General features: G+C 42.1%; 1 protein-coding gene across 1 annotated transcript in view; it reads left to right on the forward strand.

Annotated features, from left to right (window-relative positions):
- The window catches only part of slc7a11 (solute carrier family 7 member 11), a 176065-nt gene that overhangs the window by 63721 nt on the left and 90330 nt on the right, over positions 1-22014 (forward strand). Inside the window, exon 4 of the mRNA XM_048545417.2 lies at positions 20196-20321. Within this exon, the coding sequence (XP_048401374.1) occupies positions 20196-20321 (126 nt within the window). The remainder of the gene's footprint in view (positions 1-20195; positions 20322-22014) is intronic.

Genomic DNA, 22014 nt, shown 5'->3' on the forward strand with positions numbered 1-22014 from the left:
ATTGTCATTTTGCTCATTGACCTAATGTACTTAGAATCACACCGTGGTTTCTGTGCAGTTCAAGGAAATGCAGATGTGATCTTTGAAGTATGTAAAATTGAAGGAAGGTCTTATAAACGGAATAATGACATTGATATGGTGTGCTTTGTGGACCCTTTCAACCATCTCCAATACTCTCTCACCATGCGAATCCCTTCCTCTGGCCACTTATCTACTCTTGATCTTTTCATTAAGAACTGTTGGTGGTATGATGACTGCCTCAATTTCTTTGCTTTCTTCACGCACTCTAACCCATCTTCCTTTGAGCCTACAGCACTCTGTTCTCTTGAGGCCAGCTTTAAGTTTGTTATCAAATCTGCCAATAAAGGTGGTGTTGTTGACATCTTGCATACCAACATCTCCCTACAGATGTTGAGTGCCAATTCTTGGACATCTCATCTCATCCTCCTGAGCCATCACCCCCTCACTGAACAGGAACCGTTGTCCCCCACACTATCACTGACCTCATCTTCTGCAGAGATCTTCAATCCACAGCTTCCACCTCACAGTCTCTGAACCTTGTGATTCCTACTTTTACTATCTGCCCAAATGCGACAAACAGAACTGCCCTGGCAGACTCATTGTTTCAGCCAATTGCTGTCCAACTGAACTTATGTTTTAACGACCTTCACTCCGTTATTTCTCCCCTCGTTCAGGCTCTTCTCATTGAGCAACATTTTCCTGAAACTTGCCTCATGACCTCCAAATACCTTCATGGACCCTGGGTATTCGTGTCATTTCATGAGGTATATGGAGCATTCCTTGTTTCAATATCATTCTCCCCCACTACACAACTCTTTCAGAACATTATGGAATGAGCTGCCAGAGGAAGTGGTGGAGGCTGGTACAATTACAACATTTGAAAGGCATCTGGATGGGTACATAAAATAGGAGTGTTTAGAGGGATGGACCAAATGCTGGCAAATGGGACTAGATTTATCTAGGATATCTAGTTAGTATGGACGAGCCGGACCGAAGTGCCTGTGTCCATGCTGTACATCTCTATTACTTTTATTACTATTACTTTGGCCTGACAATATGTCTGAAGAAGAAGAGATCTGAATCAATACATCACTGACCACTCCAAGATCCCACATACCATTATCAGTGCAGACATTTTCCTATCTTGGGAATATCCTCTTCAATAGCATGCTCATCAGATTTCAGCTGCACTGGGTGGGTCATATGGTGCTAATGGAGGATTCCTGGCTCTGAAAAGCTGTGCTCTTCAGCCAGCTGAGAAGGGGAACCTGCATTACAGCATATCCCAAATTTAGGAAGAAAATCTGATAGCCAAGTTCCAAGCTGGGTCCCAATAAATGCGGGAGAAGAGAGGACCCTGTCATTAAGCAATTTCAACATCAGAAGAGAATAGAACCAAGTACGTTCTGGACAAGCCAGTGTGGTCCGTAGACAATGTCTCCATCCATCCCTCAGATACTGACTTCATGTCTAGCATTTGTAGTTAGTTATTTAAATAGCAAATTGGGCCAGATTTACATCACAATGGAGAGGCCCTTTGATCTGCGTAAACTGAAAACCCTTAAACATCAGAATTCTTCCCCCTGAAAAGTCATTTCTAATTTTCACAAGGGTATGTCTTGGAATGGCCCAGCCTTCAAACATGCCTAGTCTGTGGATATGGGTGGTCATTTAAGCAGTTAACTGTCCTCACTTCCATTTTAAATGGTAATATTCCCACTATCTTAAATGCACAAAGCCAACTATGTCAGCATCAGTGAATTGATTTTAGAAAACCATGGTATCTCTTTGGAGATGTGAGATGCCCCTATGATTCTGGTCCCAAGAAACCTTGAGATGGGGTGGTCAGATGCCTTCAGGGAAGTTACAGACCAATGGAGAGGTGCAGCCAGGTAAAGTTCATTGGGTAGGGGCAGGTACCCTTCAGGATTGCAAAAGGTATAAAAGACTGTCTGAAATGAGCACAAACCCAGAGGCACCATTGAACTGTGATAGAACTGTTGAAGAATTGTCAAAGCCATCAAACAACTGAGAATACTTGAGTCTGCTTTCATAACATGTTCATCGCTGAAAGTCCAATGTATCATTTTGACGCTTATAAAATAGGGACATTGCCAATACGCATAAAAATTTACCGTATGTCAGCTTGGCTCCTGAGATTTATCCATGCTGGATGATAGCTGGGTTGGCATAGAGGAAAGGATGATGGCTGAAGGATGTGTGTTGACAGGGGTGAGCTCTAAGTTGACATAAGAACTGTAAAATGCAGGGTAATGAGTACAGGGCAACAGGTTAGCTTAGGGCTTGTAAAAGATCGAGGTGGTAGGGATGGATCAAAAGTCATGTCTAGGGGATTTGAGGTGATTGCAAGATGTACAGAGGAGCATAGGATCGTGCAGGAATATTAAGGCCCATAGAGGTGAGGAGATAGACATATGGTGACATGGACGGTTCGCATTAAAATAATGCTGCCATGGGTAGGGCTTGGGATTTCAGGGGTGTCATGGCTGAGGGCTGGAGCAAATTTTTTGGTTCCAATCTTTATTAATCTGCTTATGGTGTTGGTGCATGGGGCCAGATCTTGTGCCCGACCCACATGTAAGAGAAAAAGTCTCATGGATTGACTTGGAGAAGAGCAGGGATTTCACCCCAATGTTCTGACCAATATTTCATCTTAAAACATGTCAAAGTCAGGCTATCTTATGATTATCCCATGCCTAATTATATGTCCTTGCTGTCTGCAAATTGGTTGTTGGATTCCTCTTATTACAGCAGTCAGTTTCCTTCAGAACATCCTTGTGAAACCTTGAGCAGCATAGTGATACTGCACCTTCTCCCACTTTAAAGCGATAATCAAGTCCATTTACATTATACATATTTGAGAAGTGTAAAGTAACACATTTGCAGTTCCCTGAATGATGCAAACCATCAACCTTCTGCCCTTAGAACACTCAGTTTTGTCCCAACAGTTTTAATGATAAATATGCTCAGGGAAACATTCCCCATGTATGCTGCAGGCTGAATGTTTTAAAGAAATAAAATAAAGAGATTTTAAGGCCACATTTCAGAGACTTGTAACTTTGTAAACTATGACCTACAAATTGGTTGATGCTACACTCATTTTTCAGGTGATAACAGAAACAGACGCTAAAGCACAATATGCCAAGCAGCTTCTGAGCATTGTTGTATTGGCGGAAGCAGAATTAGAAATGTCACCTCAATGGCCATCATGTTCATTTATGGGCATTAGTACCCCGAAAAGATATATCTCAATTGCCATACATCCCATTTACAAAACTAAAGTAACCTTTAACATTGTAATACACAACAAGGTACAGTACAGTATCATTATTTGATAATCTTTGATTCGGAGTTACTTAAGAAAGTGACCAAAAGTTTGGTCTCAGCAATAGATATTTTCTGAAGAAGGGTCCAGACTCGAAACCCCAACTTTCCTGCTCCTCTGATGCTGCTTGACCTGCTGTGTTCCTCCAGCTCTACACCTTGTTATCTTTTAATAGATATTAGGATGTGTCTGAAATGAAAACTTTAGAAAACAGAGATTTTAGCAGAAAGAATTTAGTACTTACGTTCCAAGTATCTGAAGGTGCAGTTACCAATGGTGAGGTAATGGAGATCAAAGATAAATAAGAGCCCAGAAATGGAAGATTGTCAGGGCAAGAAGAAGTCACACAAGTAGGAAAGGATGCTTTCATGAGGTACAAGGTCAAAACCCACATGAAACCAGGTTATAGCGCAATGGATTTATTTGAAAACTCAAGCTTTCAGAGTCTCTCTCTCCTTCTTGAGGTGCTCATGAGAAAGGAAACAAAAAGACCCAGAATTTATAAGTAAAAGATCAAAGGGACATACACTGATGTGAATTAAACATACCTAAGATGCCATGAAATATTTAATCAGTTAGAAAGGAGATGCAGGTTTCGGTTTGTTAATATGTAAATCCCTGAATTTCTGCTCAGAGATCAGTAAGGGTTTTACCAAACAAGAGGCGACATCTCAAGTCAGACAATGTGTGTTAGGTATGAAGCCTGGTTCGAATCTGTTTGTGTTTCAGACTTGAAGTCAAACTTCTAAAGTAGCAATTCAGAAAACACCACATTGGCTGTCTACAATTAAGTTAGTTTGGGATAAGAATTTTAAGTCTGAGGCTTTCCTAATTAAGGTAGGTGAACAATAACAGGGGTGAGAGCAGAACAGCATTTTGTGCAAACTAGGATACACATTATTTCCAAATAAGCCCAAGTTGCCAATTATACTGGAAACTAGACAATGTGTTGCATACAAAACTGAGGCTGCAAATGAAGTTTACGAGATCATATTCAATGATTAGAGTTTCTGCGCATATTTCTTTATGAACTTCACTACCTGTGAAGATCAGGTTTACTTTTCAGAAACTGAAATAACGTAATTTATACTAAAGACATTTGATCCTCCAGAGTTAATAGAATAAACCTATGTTTTGGAAGGTAGTATAAGAAAAGACAGCTAAACAAGCTTCTGCCAATAATTGTCTGAAGAATTTGCTGCATTATTTTACTGAGTGTAGCAAAGACTTTCAATCATTAAGTAATGACTAACCTTGTTGCTCATTTCGACTTGTTGTCACAGTGATTCAGAGGCATAGAACGGAATTTTCCCTCTGGGAGCAGGAAACACAACTGTTTTCAGGTCTTGAACTCAGCCTGGAGTTGGCGGGGCTTGTTGTTCAGTGGGATTTTCTCAGAAGTTATTCCCACAATTGGCATGCACACTAATTCACCTTTACTAGTGGCAGGCATCTGAAGGGTTAAAAGCAGAGGCCTTCCAAATTAAGATAACAAAGTGTAGAGCTGGATGAACACAGCAGACCAAGCAGCATTTTAGGAGCAGAAAAGCTGATGTTTCAGGCCTAGACACTTCATCAGAAATGGGGGCGGGGGAGAGGGTTCTGAAATAAATAGGGAGAGGGGGGAGGCGGATCAAAGATGGATAGAGCAGAAGATAGGTAGCAAGAAGACAGACAAGTTAAAGAGGCGGAGATGGAGCCAGTAGAGGTGAGTGCAGGTAGGGAGGTAGGAAGTGGATAGGTCAGTCCAGGGAGGACGTGCAGGTCAAGGGGGTGGGATGAGGTTAATAGATAGGACATGGGGGTGCAGCTTAAGGTGGGAGGAGGGGATAGGTGAGAGGAAGAACAAGTTAGCAAGGTGGGGACAAGCCTGGCTGGTTTTGGGATGCAGGAGGGGGAGGGAAGATTTTGAAGCTCGGGAAATCCACATTGATACCATAGGGCTGCAGGGCTCCCAAGTGGAATATGAGTTGCTGTTCCTGCAACCTTCAGGTGGCATCATTGTGGCACTGCAGGAGGCCCAGGATGGACATGTTATCTAAGAAATGGGAGGTGGAGTTGAATTTGTTCGCGACTAGGAGGTGCAGTTGTTTATTGTGAACTGAGTGTAGGTGTTCTCCAAAGCAGTCCCCAAGCCTCCACTTGGTTTCCCCAATGTAGAGGAAACCACACTGGATACAGCGGATGCAGTATACCATGTTGGCAGATGTGCAGGTGAACATCTACTTGATGTGGAAAGTCTTCTTGGGGTCTGGGATGGGGGCGAGGGAGGAGGTGTGGGGGCAAGTGTAGCACTTCCTACAGTTGCAGAGGGAAGTGCCAGGTGTGGTGAGGTTTGAGTGGAGTGTGGATTGGACAAGGGAGCCATGGAGAGAGTTGTCCCTTTGGAAAGCAGACAAGAGTGGGGAAAGAAAATTGTCTTTGGTGGTGGGGTCAGATTGTAGATGGCGGATGTGTCAGAGGATGATGCGTTGGATCCAGAGATCACTGGGGTGGTATGAGGACGAGGGGGATTCTCTATTGGTGATTATTGCGGGGACGGTGTGTGAGGGGTGAGTTGCGGGAAATGCGGGAAACAAGATTGAGGGCGTTCTCGACCACTGCGGGGGGGATGTTGCGGTCCTTGAAAAACGAGGACATCTGAGATGTACAGGAGTGGAATGCCTCCTCCTGGGAGCAGATGTGGCGGAGGCGAAGGAATTGGGAATAGTGGGTGGCATTTTTGCAGAAAGGTGGGAGGAGATGTATTCTAGATAGCTGTGGGAGTCAGTGGGCTTGAAATGGATATCGGTTTTGATAGTGGGTTGCCTGAGATGGAGACAGAGAGGTCCAGGAATGTGAGGGAGATGTTAGAGATAGTCCAGGTGAACTTGAGGTTGGGGTGGAAGGTGTTGGTGAAGTGGATGAATTGTTCAAGCTCCTCGTGGGAGAACAAGGTGGCGCCAATACAGTCATCAATGTAATGGCAGAGAAGGTGGGGTTTAGAGCCAGTGAAGGTATGGAAGAGGGACTTTTCCACGTTACCTACAAAGATACAGCCATAGCTTGTGCCCATGTGGGTACCCATGGCCACCCCCTTTTTCTGTCGGAAGTGGGAAGAATCAAAAGAGAAGTTGTTGAGGGTACAGCAGCCTGTAATGGAGACAGAGGGCAGCAACATTGAGACACTCTCCCACCAATTTCTTGCAGCTTTAAAACAAACTTCTCTACAGCCAGACTACCACTATGTTATGAATCCATCTTCAGGACTGCCTGTGGCTGTTCTGACTCCCAGGTCGGCTTACACTTCAAAAGTATATCATTAGCTGTGATGTTTAAAGGACACATCTATAGCAAATGGACTGCAGTGGCACAAAAAGGCAGCTCATCACCATCTTCTCAAGGGAAATCAGGGACAGGCAATCAATGGTGGCCCAGCTAGTGATGCCCACATGGTGAACAGAAAAGGTTAGACAGAGAGGTTGTCTGGGAACACTGTCCCCTTGGCCCAGCTTTAGCAAAATGGCCAATGTCCATAAAAGGGTCAGACAACTGACATACCAGCCAATACTGGTATGCTGTGGTCCCAATGTCATTCAGTCCCATCTGCCTTGGGGCGCAAAAATCATGTCACATTGTTCTGTTAAATAATAACCCTGCAATCCTACTCATTATCACAGAGTCATGATTTCTGAACAGTGATGTTAATAATCTAGTCCTCCTTCTCCGGCACTTTCGGAGAAATAAAGCATAGAACAACTAAGTATCACAAGGGAATCATCTCACCTTCTTTACACAGACATGTGGCACTTTCTCTGTTTCTAATTTGTCTCTTCACTACTCAGAGAGTGAGGTGGTTCATTCTGAAACTAGTGTCCTGAATCTAAATAAAAGAAGCTTCAAAGGTATGAGGTGTGAGTTGGTTATGATGAAATGGGAAATGTTGCCGAAAGGAAAGACAGTGGCAAATATTCAACGAGTGAAGACATGACCAAAAATGTTGTTTATTCCTATCTGGCACAAGAATGCAAAGAGAACATGGCTTATGATGAAAGTTGGAATTAGTATTAGATGCAAAAAAAACCAGACATACAAACTAGTAAAAAAAACTGGATTGGGAAGAGTTTACGAGCCAGTAAAGGAGCAGCAAGGAATTGATTACAATGTGTAAAATGGAAAATGAGGGTAAGCTTGCTGGGAACATAAGAACCGACTGTAAATGTTTCTAAGGGTTAGTAAAGAGAAAATGATTGGTGAAGACTGATGTAGATCCCTTATAATGAGAAATGGCTGACAAGCTAAGTTCAAACTTCACTTCTGTCTTAACAGAGGAGGACAGTGAATAATGTACCAGAAATAATTGAGAGAGAGGAACTGAAGCAAATCTGTATTCATAGAGATTTGGCATTGGAGGAATCAATGGGATTGAAGGCTGCAAGCATGCAATAAATACCCAGTGCATGTCGGTTGATTTGGACTGTCAAAAGGCTTTGGACAAAGTCCCACATAAGAAATTCATTAAAGGCATGAGATTGAGGGTCGTGTATAGAGATTTACAGAAAATTGGTTAGCAAACAGAAAACAAAGAGTACGAATAAATGTGTCTTTTTTTTAGAACAGCAGGCAGTGACTAATGAGTTACTGCAGGAATCATTACGAGGCTCCAAGTTATTCACAATATGTGTTAATAATTTAGATGAGGGAACTAAATGTAATATGTCAAAATTTGTAGATGTCACAAAGCTGGGTGGACAGATAAGCTGCAAGGAGGATGCAGAGATGTCGCAGTATTATTTGGACAGGCTGAGTGAGTGGGAAAATGCATGGCAAATGCAGTGTATTGTAGATAAACATGTGGTTATCCACTTTAGTCACAACAATAGGAAGGCTGTTTACTGTTTGAATGGCTATTAATTGAGAGAGGGGAATGTTCAACAAGAACTGGATGTCCTCAAGCACCAATTGCTGAAAGTAAACATGCAGGGGGGCAGCTTGTTGGCTCAGTGGTGAGCACTGCTGCCTCATGGTGCCAGGGACCTGGTTCAATTCCATCCTTGGGTGTCTGTCTGTGTGGAGTTTGCACATTCTCCCTGTGTCTGCGTGGGTTTCTGCCAGGTGCTCAAGTTTCCTCCCAAAGTTCAAAGTTGTGCGGGCTAGGTGGATTGGCTGTGCTAAATTGCCCACAGCATTCAAGGATAGGTAGGTTAAGTGTGTTCGGGAATTGTAGGGTTACAGGGAATGGGTCGCAGGATGACTCTGGCTGGGCTGTTCTTCGGAGGATCAGTGGGACATGTTGACTCAAAGGGCCTGTTTCCGGGATTTTATGAGGTGCAGCGGGCAATAAAAAAATGCAAATTGTATGTTGGTCTTCATAGCAACAGGATTTCAGTGCAGGCACAGGTTATCCTGCTGTAATTATGCAGGACATTAGTGAGGTCTCATGTGAAATATTTTGTGCTGTTTTGGACTCCTTCTTTGGTCTCCTCTGTCCAAAGTTGGTGACTTGAGCAGAGAGATGGCAGATGGAGTTTAATCCGGAAAAATGTGAAGCAATGCATTTCGGAAGGTCTAATCCAGATGGAAAATATACAATAAATGACAGAATCCTTAAGAGTGCTGATAGGCAAAGGGATCTGAGTGCACAGGTACACAGGTGGCAACGCAGGTGGAAAATGTAGTCAGCAACGCATATGACAAGCTTGCCTTCATCAGCCAGGGCATTTGGTTTAAAAATTGGCAGATAATGCTGAAGCTTTATCGAACCTTAATTAGGCCACATTTGGAATATTGTGTCCTATTCTGATCGCCACACTACAAGAAGGATGTGGTGGCTTTGGAGAGGGTACGGAAAAAATTTACCAGAATGTTGCCTGGTATGGAGGGTGCTAGCTATGAGGACAGGTTGGACAAACTTGTGTTGCTCTGACTGGAACAACTGAGGTTGAGGGGTGACCTTGTAGAAGCCTACAAGATTATGAAGGGCATGAGCAGAGTGGACAGTCAGAAGCTTTTGCCCAGGGTGGAAGATTCAGTTACTAGGGGACGTAGGTTTACGGTGTGAAGGGTAAAGTTTAAAGGTGATGTATGAGGTACGTTTTTTACACAGAGGGTAGTAGGCACCTGGAACTTGCTGCCAGGAGAGGTAGTGGAAGCAGGTACGATTGTGACTTTTAAAGGGCATCTTGACAAATACATGAATAGGATGGGAACGGAGGTATACGGTCTCCGGAATGGTAAGGGGTTTTAGTTGAAACAGTCAGCATGCCGGTGCAGGCTTGAGGGCCAAAGGGCCTTTTCCTGTGCTGTAATTTTTTTCTTTCTTTGTTCTTCTTTTCTTCTCTGAGAAAAGACATTCTTACTAATCCTTGTTACCAAATTGGTTCTTGGGATGGCACGACTGACATATGAGAAGAGCGTGAGTTGGTTAGGCTTGCATTCCCTGGAGTTTAGAAGACTGAGGGGTATCTCATACAAATTCCAAGAGGATTGACCAGATGGGATGCAGGAAGGATGAGGGAGTCCAGAACCAGGGAGTCAGAGTTTAAGGATAAAGCGTGATGAATGAGGAGACATTTCATCACCCATAGAGTGGTGAGCCAATGGAATTTGCTACCACAGAATGTGCTTAAGGCCAACATATCAGATTTTCAAGAAGAAGGTAGATACAGCTGTTGTGTCAAAAGGGTTTAAGGGATTTGGGAGGAGGCTGGGATGAGGATAGTGAGTTTGATGATCAGCCGTGATCATATTGAATGGTGGAATAAGCTAAGGAATTGAAAGGCATACTCCTGCTCTTATCTTCTATGTTTATATGCTTCTCTGTAAATTTACCAAAGGGCAGCTAACCAGGCTGAAGTTGCACAAGCAAAATTATGAAAGTGATTTAACTGAGATGAAAGGACAGAGTCAACTAAGGATTTGTTAAACTGGCCACATTTTTGATGCAGTTCTCATTGGATTATTGCTAGCTTTTAGACAGCTGCAAACTCAGTAACATCGCACACAGGGTGGTGTGCTCCACATGCCTTCCAGAGACTTGCACATACCTGTGAGAGGCTGGGTCAATATAATGACATCAAAAATTTGTTCAGGTTAGAAAGATTGAAGATAGCCATTGATCATGACTTATTTGTGTCGGAAAAGAATATGCGGAAGCTGAAAGGCATAATTACCTTTTCTTAATGAAAGATAATTCCTTCAAATGTTGGATAGGCTGTTGTGATTAAGAAATTGCCACAAGGTAAATGGGTGCACCGTTAAAATACTTTTGAGAGGATAATGATCTATATTTATAAAGATGTTTTGTGAGCTAGGAACTGGTTTATATTTTGTTTTGATTGTATGTGTACACTTCAGGCCTTTTTTTACTGTATATTCTTTCAGGGAATTGAAGATTAGGAATCATGCCTAAAAGGACTGCCACAGTCCATGAAAACTGTCCAGTATTAGACCAAATAGATGAGACTGCATTCACTCCTGAAGTTGGAAAGTTGGATACATTTATAGCATAGTGTCTGTCCTAACTTGCTTTCAATTTGTAACACTGGAAATGTTCAGATAAGATTGATTAGCAATAATCTTCATATTAAATTGCATCAGAGGACTGATAAGATCGTTGAAGCACCAAGACATGTACAAGCCAGAACTTCAATCAATTCAACTGGGCTAGTGGCCAACATAATACTGAATGTTGTATGTATGGTTTATAAATGTTCATTATAGTTGAGGGCAGCAGCAGTAAACAATTGACCCTGAGACTGTTGAGATGACAGAAATTGTATGACAAATGCAGTACATGATAGCAGCTATACGAGTAGCTGTGTATCTGTTACTGGAGAAATCATTATTGAAATTATGGTACGTACCTGTCACTGGGAGCAAAGTGTCAGTCAAATGACACAAATCAATTGTCTGAGACCTTTTTATCAATAATACAGTACATGTAAGTTACCAGGGAAAAGGTTTAGTCAAGCACAGGGAACATTCTGTTGATACTACAGCATGTTAAATGTGGGTGTTCACTGTTAATATTATGTTTCACATCAGGATTATTCCCAATAAGAAAATATGTCAGATGTTGTAGTAACCTTGGGAACAATTGTTTATTAATCAAGCTTGAAAACAATAATCTTGCATGCTTTCTTTCCCCCTCAAATTAAATTCCTGTTGTTGCAGGCTGCATGAGCAGAGTTAGATGCAAAGTCATACACAAGTGTCCACATTGCAAACATCTCCACACATTTTTTTATCTCCAGTCACATAAAGTCCTTGCAGAGACCAATAACATTTGAAACCAGACATAGATTTCCTTATGAATGATGGAAAGAATAACACAAGATTTCATGTTTTATTACTTTCACTGCAGCAAAAAACCTGAAATCAACAGAATCTAAACATTTCTGAGCAGGTAACTAATATACCAAGCTACAGAAAAAGAATTGCCCCTTTAAATAATTTAGTCACCTGAAAATACACCATGCCTACTTTTTACAGTTAGGTTGTCTGGAGACCAAGCCCTAAGCCACCCCTGGACTTTTAGCAGGCATCCCTCACCTTGCTATGCAATAGCAAGTCTTCCATATTATCCTTCTGAGTCGTCCCGAATTGATTAACCGCAGAAAAGTTCATCTGATAGCTCATTGAGTGGGATTTTACAGGATTCATGGTCCTTCTACCCTGACTGAAGGGCTTGAATCAGTTTCAGTTAGCTAAGGGTTACGATTTAACACAAAAGCAAACAGGAACTAGAGATGTCCAAAGGCAAGCTAGGAGTACAGAAGCTGGCTCAATCATTGAGGCAATGCCAATTTTAGGTGAGATACACACAATGACTCTGTAGGAGAGTAGTTGAAACATGTTAATTGCAATGTGTGATGTTGTAATATTTTGTACAAAGCTGGAAGGTGCCTGTAACCCAGCAGAGTTGGCTTTACACTTCATGGTGTTAAGACTAGCTCTTCTTGTGAATGCATAAAAATAAGTAATCATTTGAGTCGTTTCCTGAGACCCCTGTCATTTCGTCAAGTGATCAATAATATTGATGAATGGATTAATGGGAAGTTCACCAATAATAATTGAGTTTTGGGAGCAGTCTTGACCATGTGAGACTTCGCCCCCCCGTAAGAGTGGAAAGTCCTGGCTCATAGAGCTACCAGCCCAGCTATTCAGACGGCCAGCAGTTCTGTAATCCCAGCACTGAGAGCTGGAAGGCTTGGCCACTGCTGGGATTACAGGTGGTCCCCAATGCCAATAACCAGCTAAGTTTGGGGTCAGCAGTCTTGATGAGGGTTTGGGCAGCGAGTTTCAAAAGACTGGAGAATGGGTTAATGAAACGTTCCTTTTCTCAAGACCAGGAAGCACTTAAAGGAAACTCATTCCCTTCCTTTGTCCAACATCAGCCCTCCCTAGCCCAGCATTATATGGCCCTCTACCCACAATAGATGAAATAGTAGCAGGGATACGATGAGTGCCTAGCTGCATCAATTGGACACTGAAGTGGTATAAAGGCGAGTAGGTGACCTACACTTCTCGTGCCCATATATTTCAGATAAGTCATAGGGAGGCCACTATGTAGATTTTATCTGCCCTCCACTTTCAAATCCTCTGCTGGGGAGATGTAAAATTCACCCCATTGTTTCTTTACTCTCCAAAAGCTCTATCTGTTCAAACTTCTTCCTTTGAAGCAGAAAAACGATTTGCTAAAGTTTAAGACGATAAGACCATAAGACATAGGAGTGGAAGTAAGGCCATTCGGCCCATCAAGTCCACTCCACCATTTAATCATGGCTGATGGGTATTTCAACTCCACTTCCCTGCACTCTCCCCATAGCCCTTGATTCCTTCTGAGATCAAGAATTTGTCGATCTCTGCCTTGAAGGCATCTAACATCCTGGCCTCCACTGCACTCCGTAGCAATGAATTCCACAAGCCCACCACTCTCTGGCTGAAGAAATGTCATCTCATTTCCGTTTTAAATTTACCCCCTCTAATTTTAAGGCTGTGCCCACGGGTCCTAGTCTCCCTGCCTAACGGAAACAATTTCCTAGTGTCCACCCCTTCTAAGCCATACATTATCTTGCAAGTTTCTATTAGATCTCCCCTCAACCTTCTAAACTCTAATGAGTTCAATCCCAGGATCCTTAGCTGTTCATCATACATTAAACCTACCATTCCAGGGATCATCTGTTTGAATCTCCGCTGGACACGGTCCAGGGCTAGTATGTCCTTCCTGAGGTGTGAGACCCAAAATTGGACACAGTTTCCAGCTCTCATAGCTGCAGCTTTTTTCCTTCTTTCCCCAGCAGCAACTCTCTCTGTCTCTCTCCAGACCTGAATCTTTAAATCATATCCCAAAAGCTCAGTCTGACACCCCCTTTTGTGTCAAGTTATGAAAACTAGCACTTGATTTTCTCTAGGTTTCAATCTAGCCTTGCTTTGCCACGACGACCAAACTATATGGGCCTGTGTCCAGAGAAATTTACCATGATCTCCCTAACCCCCAATCCAGGATATTCTGTATTACCTTAAGTTAAAAGAGACTGTTTCAATGTATCTATCTTGTAAAGTCTTCCCTGCATAACATAATTCTAAACATTTTTTCTACTTAATTATATACTCCTTGGTTAGGTACATAAGTGAGCCAGGTATGTTTTCATCGTAACATTATGTACATGAACTATTTCTGAAGAGTAGGAGGTGGTATTCAGAAAGTCTTTTCTGGATATGAGTGGACAGTGTGCTATTTACATCGTCCTCTGACATTAAGCACATTTATTTTTCTGGTGTTTTTTATTCGATTTTTGTAACCAAGATGATACCAGAGAATCCAAGATAATAAAGTGTGAAGCTAGTTGAACACAGCAGGCCAAGCAGCATCTCAGAAGCACAAAAGCTGACGTTGAGGGCCTAGACCCTTCATCAGAGAGGGTCTAGGCCCGAAATGTCAGCTTTTGTGCTCCTGAGATGCTGCTTGGCCTGCTGTGTTCATCCAGCTTCACACTTTATTATCTTGGATTCTCCAGCATCTGCAGTTCCCATTATCTCTGGTACCAGAGAATGACGACTTCATACACTTTTCACCGTACTCCTACATTCCTTGTACTTGAGTGTACGTGACAATAAAATCTATTTCTACGTTTTTAATCACTGCGGCCTATGTGATGACTATAGTCCTGATTACCATTTCCCATTCCAATTCACAAAACAGCCCTTTCTCTCAACCTGTGTTTTGCTGAATATTTCAAAAAATATTCAAAAGCGGATTGATCTTGGCTGTTAAAAAGATCTATAGTTTACATCTCAGCCTCATGGGAGGGGAGAAGCTCACCAAAGTTCCTAGCCTTCACTATAAAGCGTTTCTGAAAGTACATATGCATGAACAACAAAGGGATATTATATGAAAATCAGTTGACTTCTCTAGTGACACTGTGTCCCAAGCTCCGATGTGGAGTCTGTTGATCTGACCCATTTCAGTAAGGTTCAGTGTTCACGAGGTGGGGTGGAGTTGTAGCTGGGCTGATGGGTCACAAACCCAGAACTTTAGAAGATTTTTCATACTCTCTTATAATGTGTGAATTTGCTGTTGAAATACTGGCAGGTTCCTCTGTGTCCCACTGTAAGCCTGGCAGGAGACCAAGGGAAACATCATGGTGAATCTAATCTGCCATTTCCAGCCATTTGGTCTGTTTCCCTGGGGAATCTATCAATCTCCTGTAGAGTTATGACACAACACTAAACAAAATCACTGTACAATTTCAGGGCCTGAATATTCCCAAATTCTTCACTTAAACTGAAGTATTTTTGAAATGATTTGAAGATTAACTCAGATTAAAAATCTTTAAAAAATCTATCACCAGGGCGACATCGTGCAAAGGCTTAAATACTTACCCAAAGATACTGTTCCCCACATTTATTGGGTGAAATAAAGATCTTTCAGATCAATGTGTTATGCATCAGTGCAAGATTTTCACACACTATAACATTCAGGTCTATGTTTATATCAATTAAAAAGAAGGTAGGTACAAGAAAATTAGCATTAATTACTTTGGACAAATTTGCCGCTTCTATGCCTTTACAGAAATCCTGATGAATGGCTTCTCAAGCAAGGAAACAAAATTTTAGCTAAGAATCTGGCATGAAAGTTATGACCTAAAGCAATATGTGTCATATTTTCCTCCACTGATTTACATGGGGTGTCTAGAGGACGGCTCAACACCAGGCATCAGATGTGGGAGTTCTTTCACAAACCTAAATGAGTTATTACTCTCAGAGAATGAATTATGGTGCTTTTTTACAGGAGTGGAAATAACCGCATCTGATATTTAATTGTGATGTTCCTTATTATGCTACTATACGCATTGTTTGAATCAAGGTAACCAATGGATAAGATGTAGCTTTTTCTATTACTTCATATTTATTATTTTTTTCAATTGTTCAGCACATTACTTGGTGCCCAATAAAGTGAGGAAAGGCTCTGCTAGGAATCAGACATTACCTTCTTATTGTCAATATTAAACAATCATAGCAACACAGCAGCTAGATGCAGGATGAGGCTAAATCTACTAAAAACACGTAACTTGCCTTAACCGTACCCCAGATAAAAACTCCCACATTAGTGTAATATCTCAAGAAAGTTTTCTGTGGCATTTTAAGTGATCATTGTTTACCAATTTGTGCCGAATTATCATTCTGCATTGCACACTTCGGCCTTCTCAGAACTAGGTTGAAACAGGCCATGTTCATTTCACGTTAGATTCTTGCAGTTCAGAAGGGGTGGGTATTTTCTTTCTAAGGTATCAGCTGGACTCAAACTTCAGAGTGAGAGAGACAGGGCTCTGTCTTTAAATCAGCTTAAAACCTTCACAATTCAATGCTGCAAAGTCTATTATTAAGAAAAATGAAAACAACTCTAAGTACTGCATCCATTGTACCCAATGTGGCTTCCTCTACATTGGGGAAACCAAGCAGAGGCTTGGGGACCGCTTTGCAGAAGACCTCCGCTCGGTTCGCAATAAACAACTGCACCTCCCAGTCGCAAACTATTTCCACTCCCCCTCCCACTGTTTAGGTGACATGTCCATCATGGGCCTCCTGCAGTGCCACAACGATGCCACCCGAAGGTTGCAGGAACAGCAACTCATATTCCGCTTGGGAACCCTGCAGCCCAATGGTATCAATGTGGACGTCACCAGCTTCAAAATCTCCGCTTCCCCCACCACATCCCAAAACCAGCCCAGTTCATCCCCTCCCCCCACTGCACCACACAACCAGCCCAGCTCTTCCCCTCCACCCACTGCATCCCAAAACCAGTCCAACCTGTCTCTGCTTCCCTAACCTGTTCTTCCTCTCACCCATCCCTTCTTCCCACCCCAAGCCGCACCTCCATCTCCTACCTACTAACCTCATCCCACCTCCTTGACCTGTCCATCTTCCCTGAACTGACCTATCCCCTCCCTACCTCCCCACCTCTACTCTCCTCTCCACCTATCTTCTTTTCTCTCCATCTTCGGTCCGCCTCCCCCTCTCTCCCTATTTATTCCAGAACCCTCACCCCATCCCCCTCTCTGATGAAGGGGCTAGGCCCGAAACGTCAGCTTCTGTGCTCCTGAGATGCTGCTTGGCCTGCTGTGTTCATCCAGCCTCACATTTTATTATCCACAACTCAACAAGTACTGTTTTGCCACAATGGCCAATTTTTTAAATGTGATTCTAAATTCCGCCACCCGTACGGCAACTGATTTGTGCAACTTTTTTTTGTACATAATATGACTTTTTATTACTAAAACACAATCACAGATGACATCTGAACATACCAATAGTTTCCTTGAACTGACTCTACTGAAATGAGACAAATTAAAAACTTGGGTTAAAGCCCTCTACTTAAGTTCTTTTGGAAGGATGCAAGCAGTTGCAGGACTGTGTCTACATCCATTGCACAATTCATTCCAGATAAAATTCTTAAACAAAATAAAGCACCCAGATTTAGTTGCTGTGCTCTGATTAAAGAAGGATCCACTGTTACATGTATAGCTATTTGCAGGTCTTTCAATCTTAAGTTCACATTTGTTAATGTTTCAGGCTCGGTGACCCTTCCTCAGGTGTTCTGAGGAAGGGTCACTGGACCCAACGCATTAACTCTGTTTTTTCCTTCAAAGATGCTACCAGACCTGCTGAGGTTTTCTAGCAACTTTGCTTTTGTTCCTGATTTACAGCATGTGCTGTAATCAGCAATCTTTCAGTTTTTATTAAGTTTACATTTGCTATCCTGAGAATCATTTCTGTACTGGATCACAAGTTGAAAAGAATCAAGCTTTACCACACAGCAATACCCTAATTAAAAGAAAATAATCACCAGACCCTCTCCAGTGTTACATTTTATTCTTTATTCTATTCTTTAACCACAACACAGCTAAAGTGTTTCAGGTGCCTCTATAGCAGTGCCTCACCTGATCTACCTCTACCACCATTATTAGATTGTAGATTTGTAATATTTGACGTTTTTCCACAGAGAATGGAGAGGCAGGGCTGGAATTGCAAATATCACTGGTTTACCAAGGGGGATGCCAGCTGCCTGTGGGGCACTGCCAGATCGTTTTGGTTGGAAAGAGAGTGATGGGCAAGGTAGTGAATAGAATCACCAGCCTTGTGGCAAAAGATTTTGAATTGGGACTGCCCAATCCAATTTCCATCCAGACAAACACTATGCAGCTTAAGCGCTGCTCAAATCTCATTATGGAAGCACAACCAAGCTAAGATCTTTGAGTCCTTGACAGGTCTTGTGCACTGTTTATATCTTGCTCCCCACAGCTGTGCCTTGGATATACTTACACTGCTTACTTCTTTTCACTGTGGATGTCTGTGTACTTAAATCCATTTCGATTACAGAGAGCTAAAGATCAATGGCAGTATTGATACCAAAAACCAAAGATGAAATAATGCATTGTACATCTTGGCCCCCAAATTCTTCTCCTCCTTGACTCAGTTTTGTCTTGGCATTAGACCATAAGACCATAAGATATTGGAGTGGAAGTAAGGCCATTCGGCCCATCAAGTCCACTCCACCATTTAAATCATGGCTGATGGGCATTTCAACTCCACTTCCCTGCACTCTCCCTGTAGCCCTTGATTCCTTCTGAGATCAAGAATTTGTCGATCTCTCCCTTGAAGGCATCCAACGTCCCGGCCTCCACTGCACTCCGTGGCAATGAATTCCACAAGCCCACCACTCTCTGGCTGAAGAAATGTCGTCTCATTTCCGTTTTAAATTTACCCCCTCTAATTTTAAGGCTGTGCCCATGGGTCCTAGTCTCCCCGGCTAACAGAAACAACTTAATAGCGTCCACCCCTTGGGTGCATTGGAGCGTGATGTGCTGTACTGTTTACATGACTTGAAAATGTAGCCTTAGTTATAAGCCTCAGGCAATTTAGTTGCTTTTGGAATGTCAAAGAAGGAAACTCTTTGCTGCCTGCCTGGCTCAGGTTCTAGGTCCAATAAGCTTAACAACAGATCTTCAGATATGCTTTAAGAGGGACACCCTTCTGTTGCTTACAGAGTAAACTGAGATGAGAACTGCAAATGGCTAACCTTTTCCTTTGTACTGATGCAATTGTAGGCAGTGATTGCCTTTTTGAGGAAGTCTCAGAGTGCTTGAGTAAATGTAAGATGCACATGCAAGAGAGATACAGAGAGAGAGAGAGAGAGAGAGAGAGAGAGAGAGAGAGAGAGAGATAGAGACCCAATATAATTGTTCTTTGGGCTTCTACTTCCTGTCTATTTCCTGCCAGAGAATTAAATGCTCCTGAGGTGAGAGAGTGAGGAACACTAGAACTTGGGTATAAAACCGATTCTTTTTTCTACAGGAATCCTGACCCAAAGCTCTTAGTTTTGTTTAAAATGTACTGTAGGACATGTCTTAAGAGATTCTACATTGAGAATAATGTTGTGGAATGAAAATGGATATGATGAGAACATATATATATCTCACAATGTAACAGTAATTATTGGCAGTCAAGTGAAATGGATCACGAAAAAAAGGATGTAATAGTCTGGAAAAGTACTTCCAGTGAACAATATTATCTATAACAGTGTAAATGAAGGAATTTGCAGATATCTCCGGAGTCATACAGCATTCACTCTTTGGTAAGGTGTAACCATTACAGATCACAAACTGCCAGGTTACAAGGATAGCTATCTTGCTAACATGCAGAATAAAACACCATGCTACAATTCTTGCAGGAAGACGAATGAGGAACTTTGTACCTTTACCAAATAACCTTTTAATCTAATCATTCTCTTTGTTAGACAATAGCTTTTTCCACCTTATCCATGCAAGCCATTTTGTTTGCTTCTTTACTTCACGTCACTGAGGATTGACAGGCTTACCGCCAGCATCTGTGCTCAGACAGACCTATCAATTGCTATCAGAAAGGTTATCGGCGCGGCTCTGGATAACTCAGTCTCTGATAATGCTGCCCCACTTTGCAAGACAGTATATAGGCTGTGCCTCGTTCTCAAACAATGCTAGCAATATCTTCTGAAAATAGGAAACCAGGTGTGTGATAAATTGCTAGCACAACAGGCACATTCCACATTGATTCCATGTAAGTTCCAAATGGAACATTTGTAAGTGTGGATGTTGGGAAATAGATTTTCTTTTGCTCATGTTGTCAATATTTTGACCCTTTATTATTTATCAGGTCTTTTGTTATCTTTATGTTCTATAGTTTGACAATAATATGAAGGAAATTGTGCAGCATTAGTTTCGATCAAGTTGCCAGTCAGTGGTACCCTTGTTGCAGTATGTTGTTACCTCGGGTAACAGTAATTGTTTTGTCCTGTTAATTTATCCAGCTGCGGTAATGTACATTAACAGTGTGAGCGTCAGCTGGACTGCACGGCTACAGGTCTTTTTGACATTCTGCAAACTTGTTGCCATTTTAATAATCATCTTCCCTGGAATGGTGTCTTTATTCAAAGGTAAGCAGTTGTAAAACACTTTTTTCCATTTTAGCACTCTTGTAGAGCCACTGTATGTTCTATAATGACGAATTACAAATAGCCTTTCTCCGCTGCTTTTGTTAATATCACGCCCATTAAACATTGCTGTTTCATCTTCATTTGTGATGGAGAAGTCTCATCAGTTGTCATATTTTCCTTCAAATCTATCAAAAATGGCATTATCTTAAGTAAAGGGTCTATTACTGTGACAGCTGAACTCTATTTATTCTGTACTGCAAATTTACTTTCAGTGACATGATTTGCTTACACTGCCTGAATAGAAAGACATTTTTGTCTGAAGCACTAAAAGGATCTTTGATATTAAGAATTCCTGGAAACAAAGGCAGATATACCTGATTTTAAACAGCCTGCTTGGTGAGATCGGACATTACAGTGGACCACAAGACCATACCAATTTTTTTGAAGTGACAACATTGCTATTCGAAAATGATTGGCACAGCTCCCCAGTGGTGTTGATCAACAATGTGACTTGATGATAGTGTGATTTGTGGCATGCCAGGAAGAAGCAGTATGTCAGTTAAGTACCACTGGGATATTTTGCACTAAAAGAAAAGACAGGCGTTTATACCACACCTTTCACAACCTCTTACCATTTCAAAGCACTTTGAAGCCGGCAAATTGCCAAGTGCTTCATTGTTGCAAAGTAGGAAATGTTGCAAACAATTTGCACAAAGCAAGATTCCATAAATGGCAGCATGTTAACGACCAGATAATGTTTATGTGAGATAATATTTAGCAAGACACCAGGTACAATTCTGCTGCCTGTCTTCCAAATAAAGCCTTTTATGTCCACCTTAGGGGGCAAACAGGACCTTGTTTCAATATTTCCTCCAAAAGATAACAGCTCGAATCTTCTGCCCCTGGCTGTGATGAGCTTTGATGTGGGAAGCCACATGGCTTTCCCACCTCTGTTGGAGATAATTCCTGGGTAAGAAGGCCCATGTCAATCTTCCTCACCTACAATCAGTTGAGGTCCTTAAGTGACAATAAATAACCACCTAGAGGACTCAGCCTGCCCCTACTGCGATTAATTCAGGGAGCCTTTGCCATGTGCCCCAGAGAGTAGCTAGCGACTGCTGGGTGACTGGGGGAGATGCTGTCAGTAGTCATCCCCTCAATCATAGACAATCAGTGCCTCATTGAGGGACTAGATATTGGATAGGGTAGCCTGCCGAAAGCCAGCCCTGCCCTTATTTCTGAGTTTGCTGCTCCAATATGTATCCCAACCAAAGCAAAGTCCCTGTCCCCAAATTGCTCACGTTTGTCCTGAGACGCTGGAGGTGCACTTTCTGCAGCAGCCAGGGCCACCTCTGTGCCACTTTAATTGAAGGGGAACAAAGATGTCTTACTGGCTGAGGATTTAGCAACAGTTTGGATTCCTGACCGGGTTTGAAAACTTTGCCAGGAGCACAAAATCTGGACAGACGCTTCAGCGCAGTGACGGGCAAGTCCTGCACTGTCAGAAATTCAGTCCTCTGAATGAGAAGTTAAACAGCATAATCTAAGATGGATGTAAAATCTCTGACAGATCCTTTTTGATCAAGAGCAGGGTGTGCTATTGCTGAAAACCTAAATATTGTGTGTCTCACAATGAACATTGCGAAACTATACTATTCAGTCATTATCCCAATGGTGTTTGTGGAAGCTTGTT

The sequence above is a fragment of the Stegostoma tigrinum genome, chromosome 1 (assembly GCF_030684315.1).
Source record: "Stegostoma tigrinum isolate sSteTig4 chromosome 1, sSteTig4.hap1, whole genome shotgun sequence".
NCBI classification, from domain to species: Eukaryota; Metazoa; Chordata; class Chondrichthyes; order Orectolobiformes; family Stegostomatidae; genus Stegostoma; species Stegostoma tigrinum.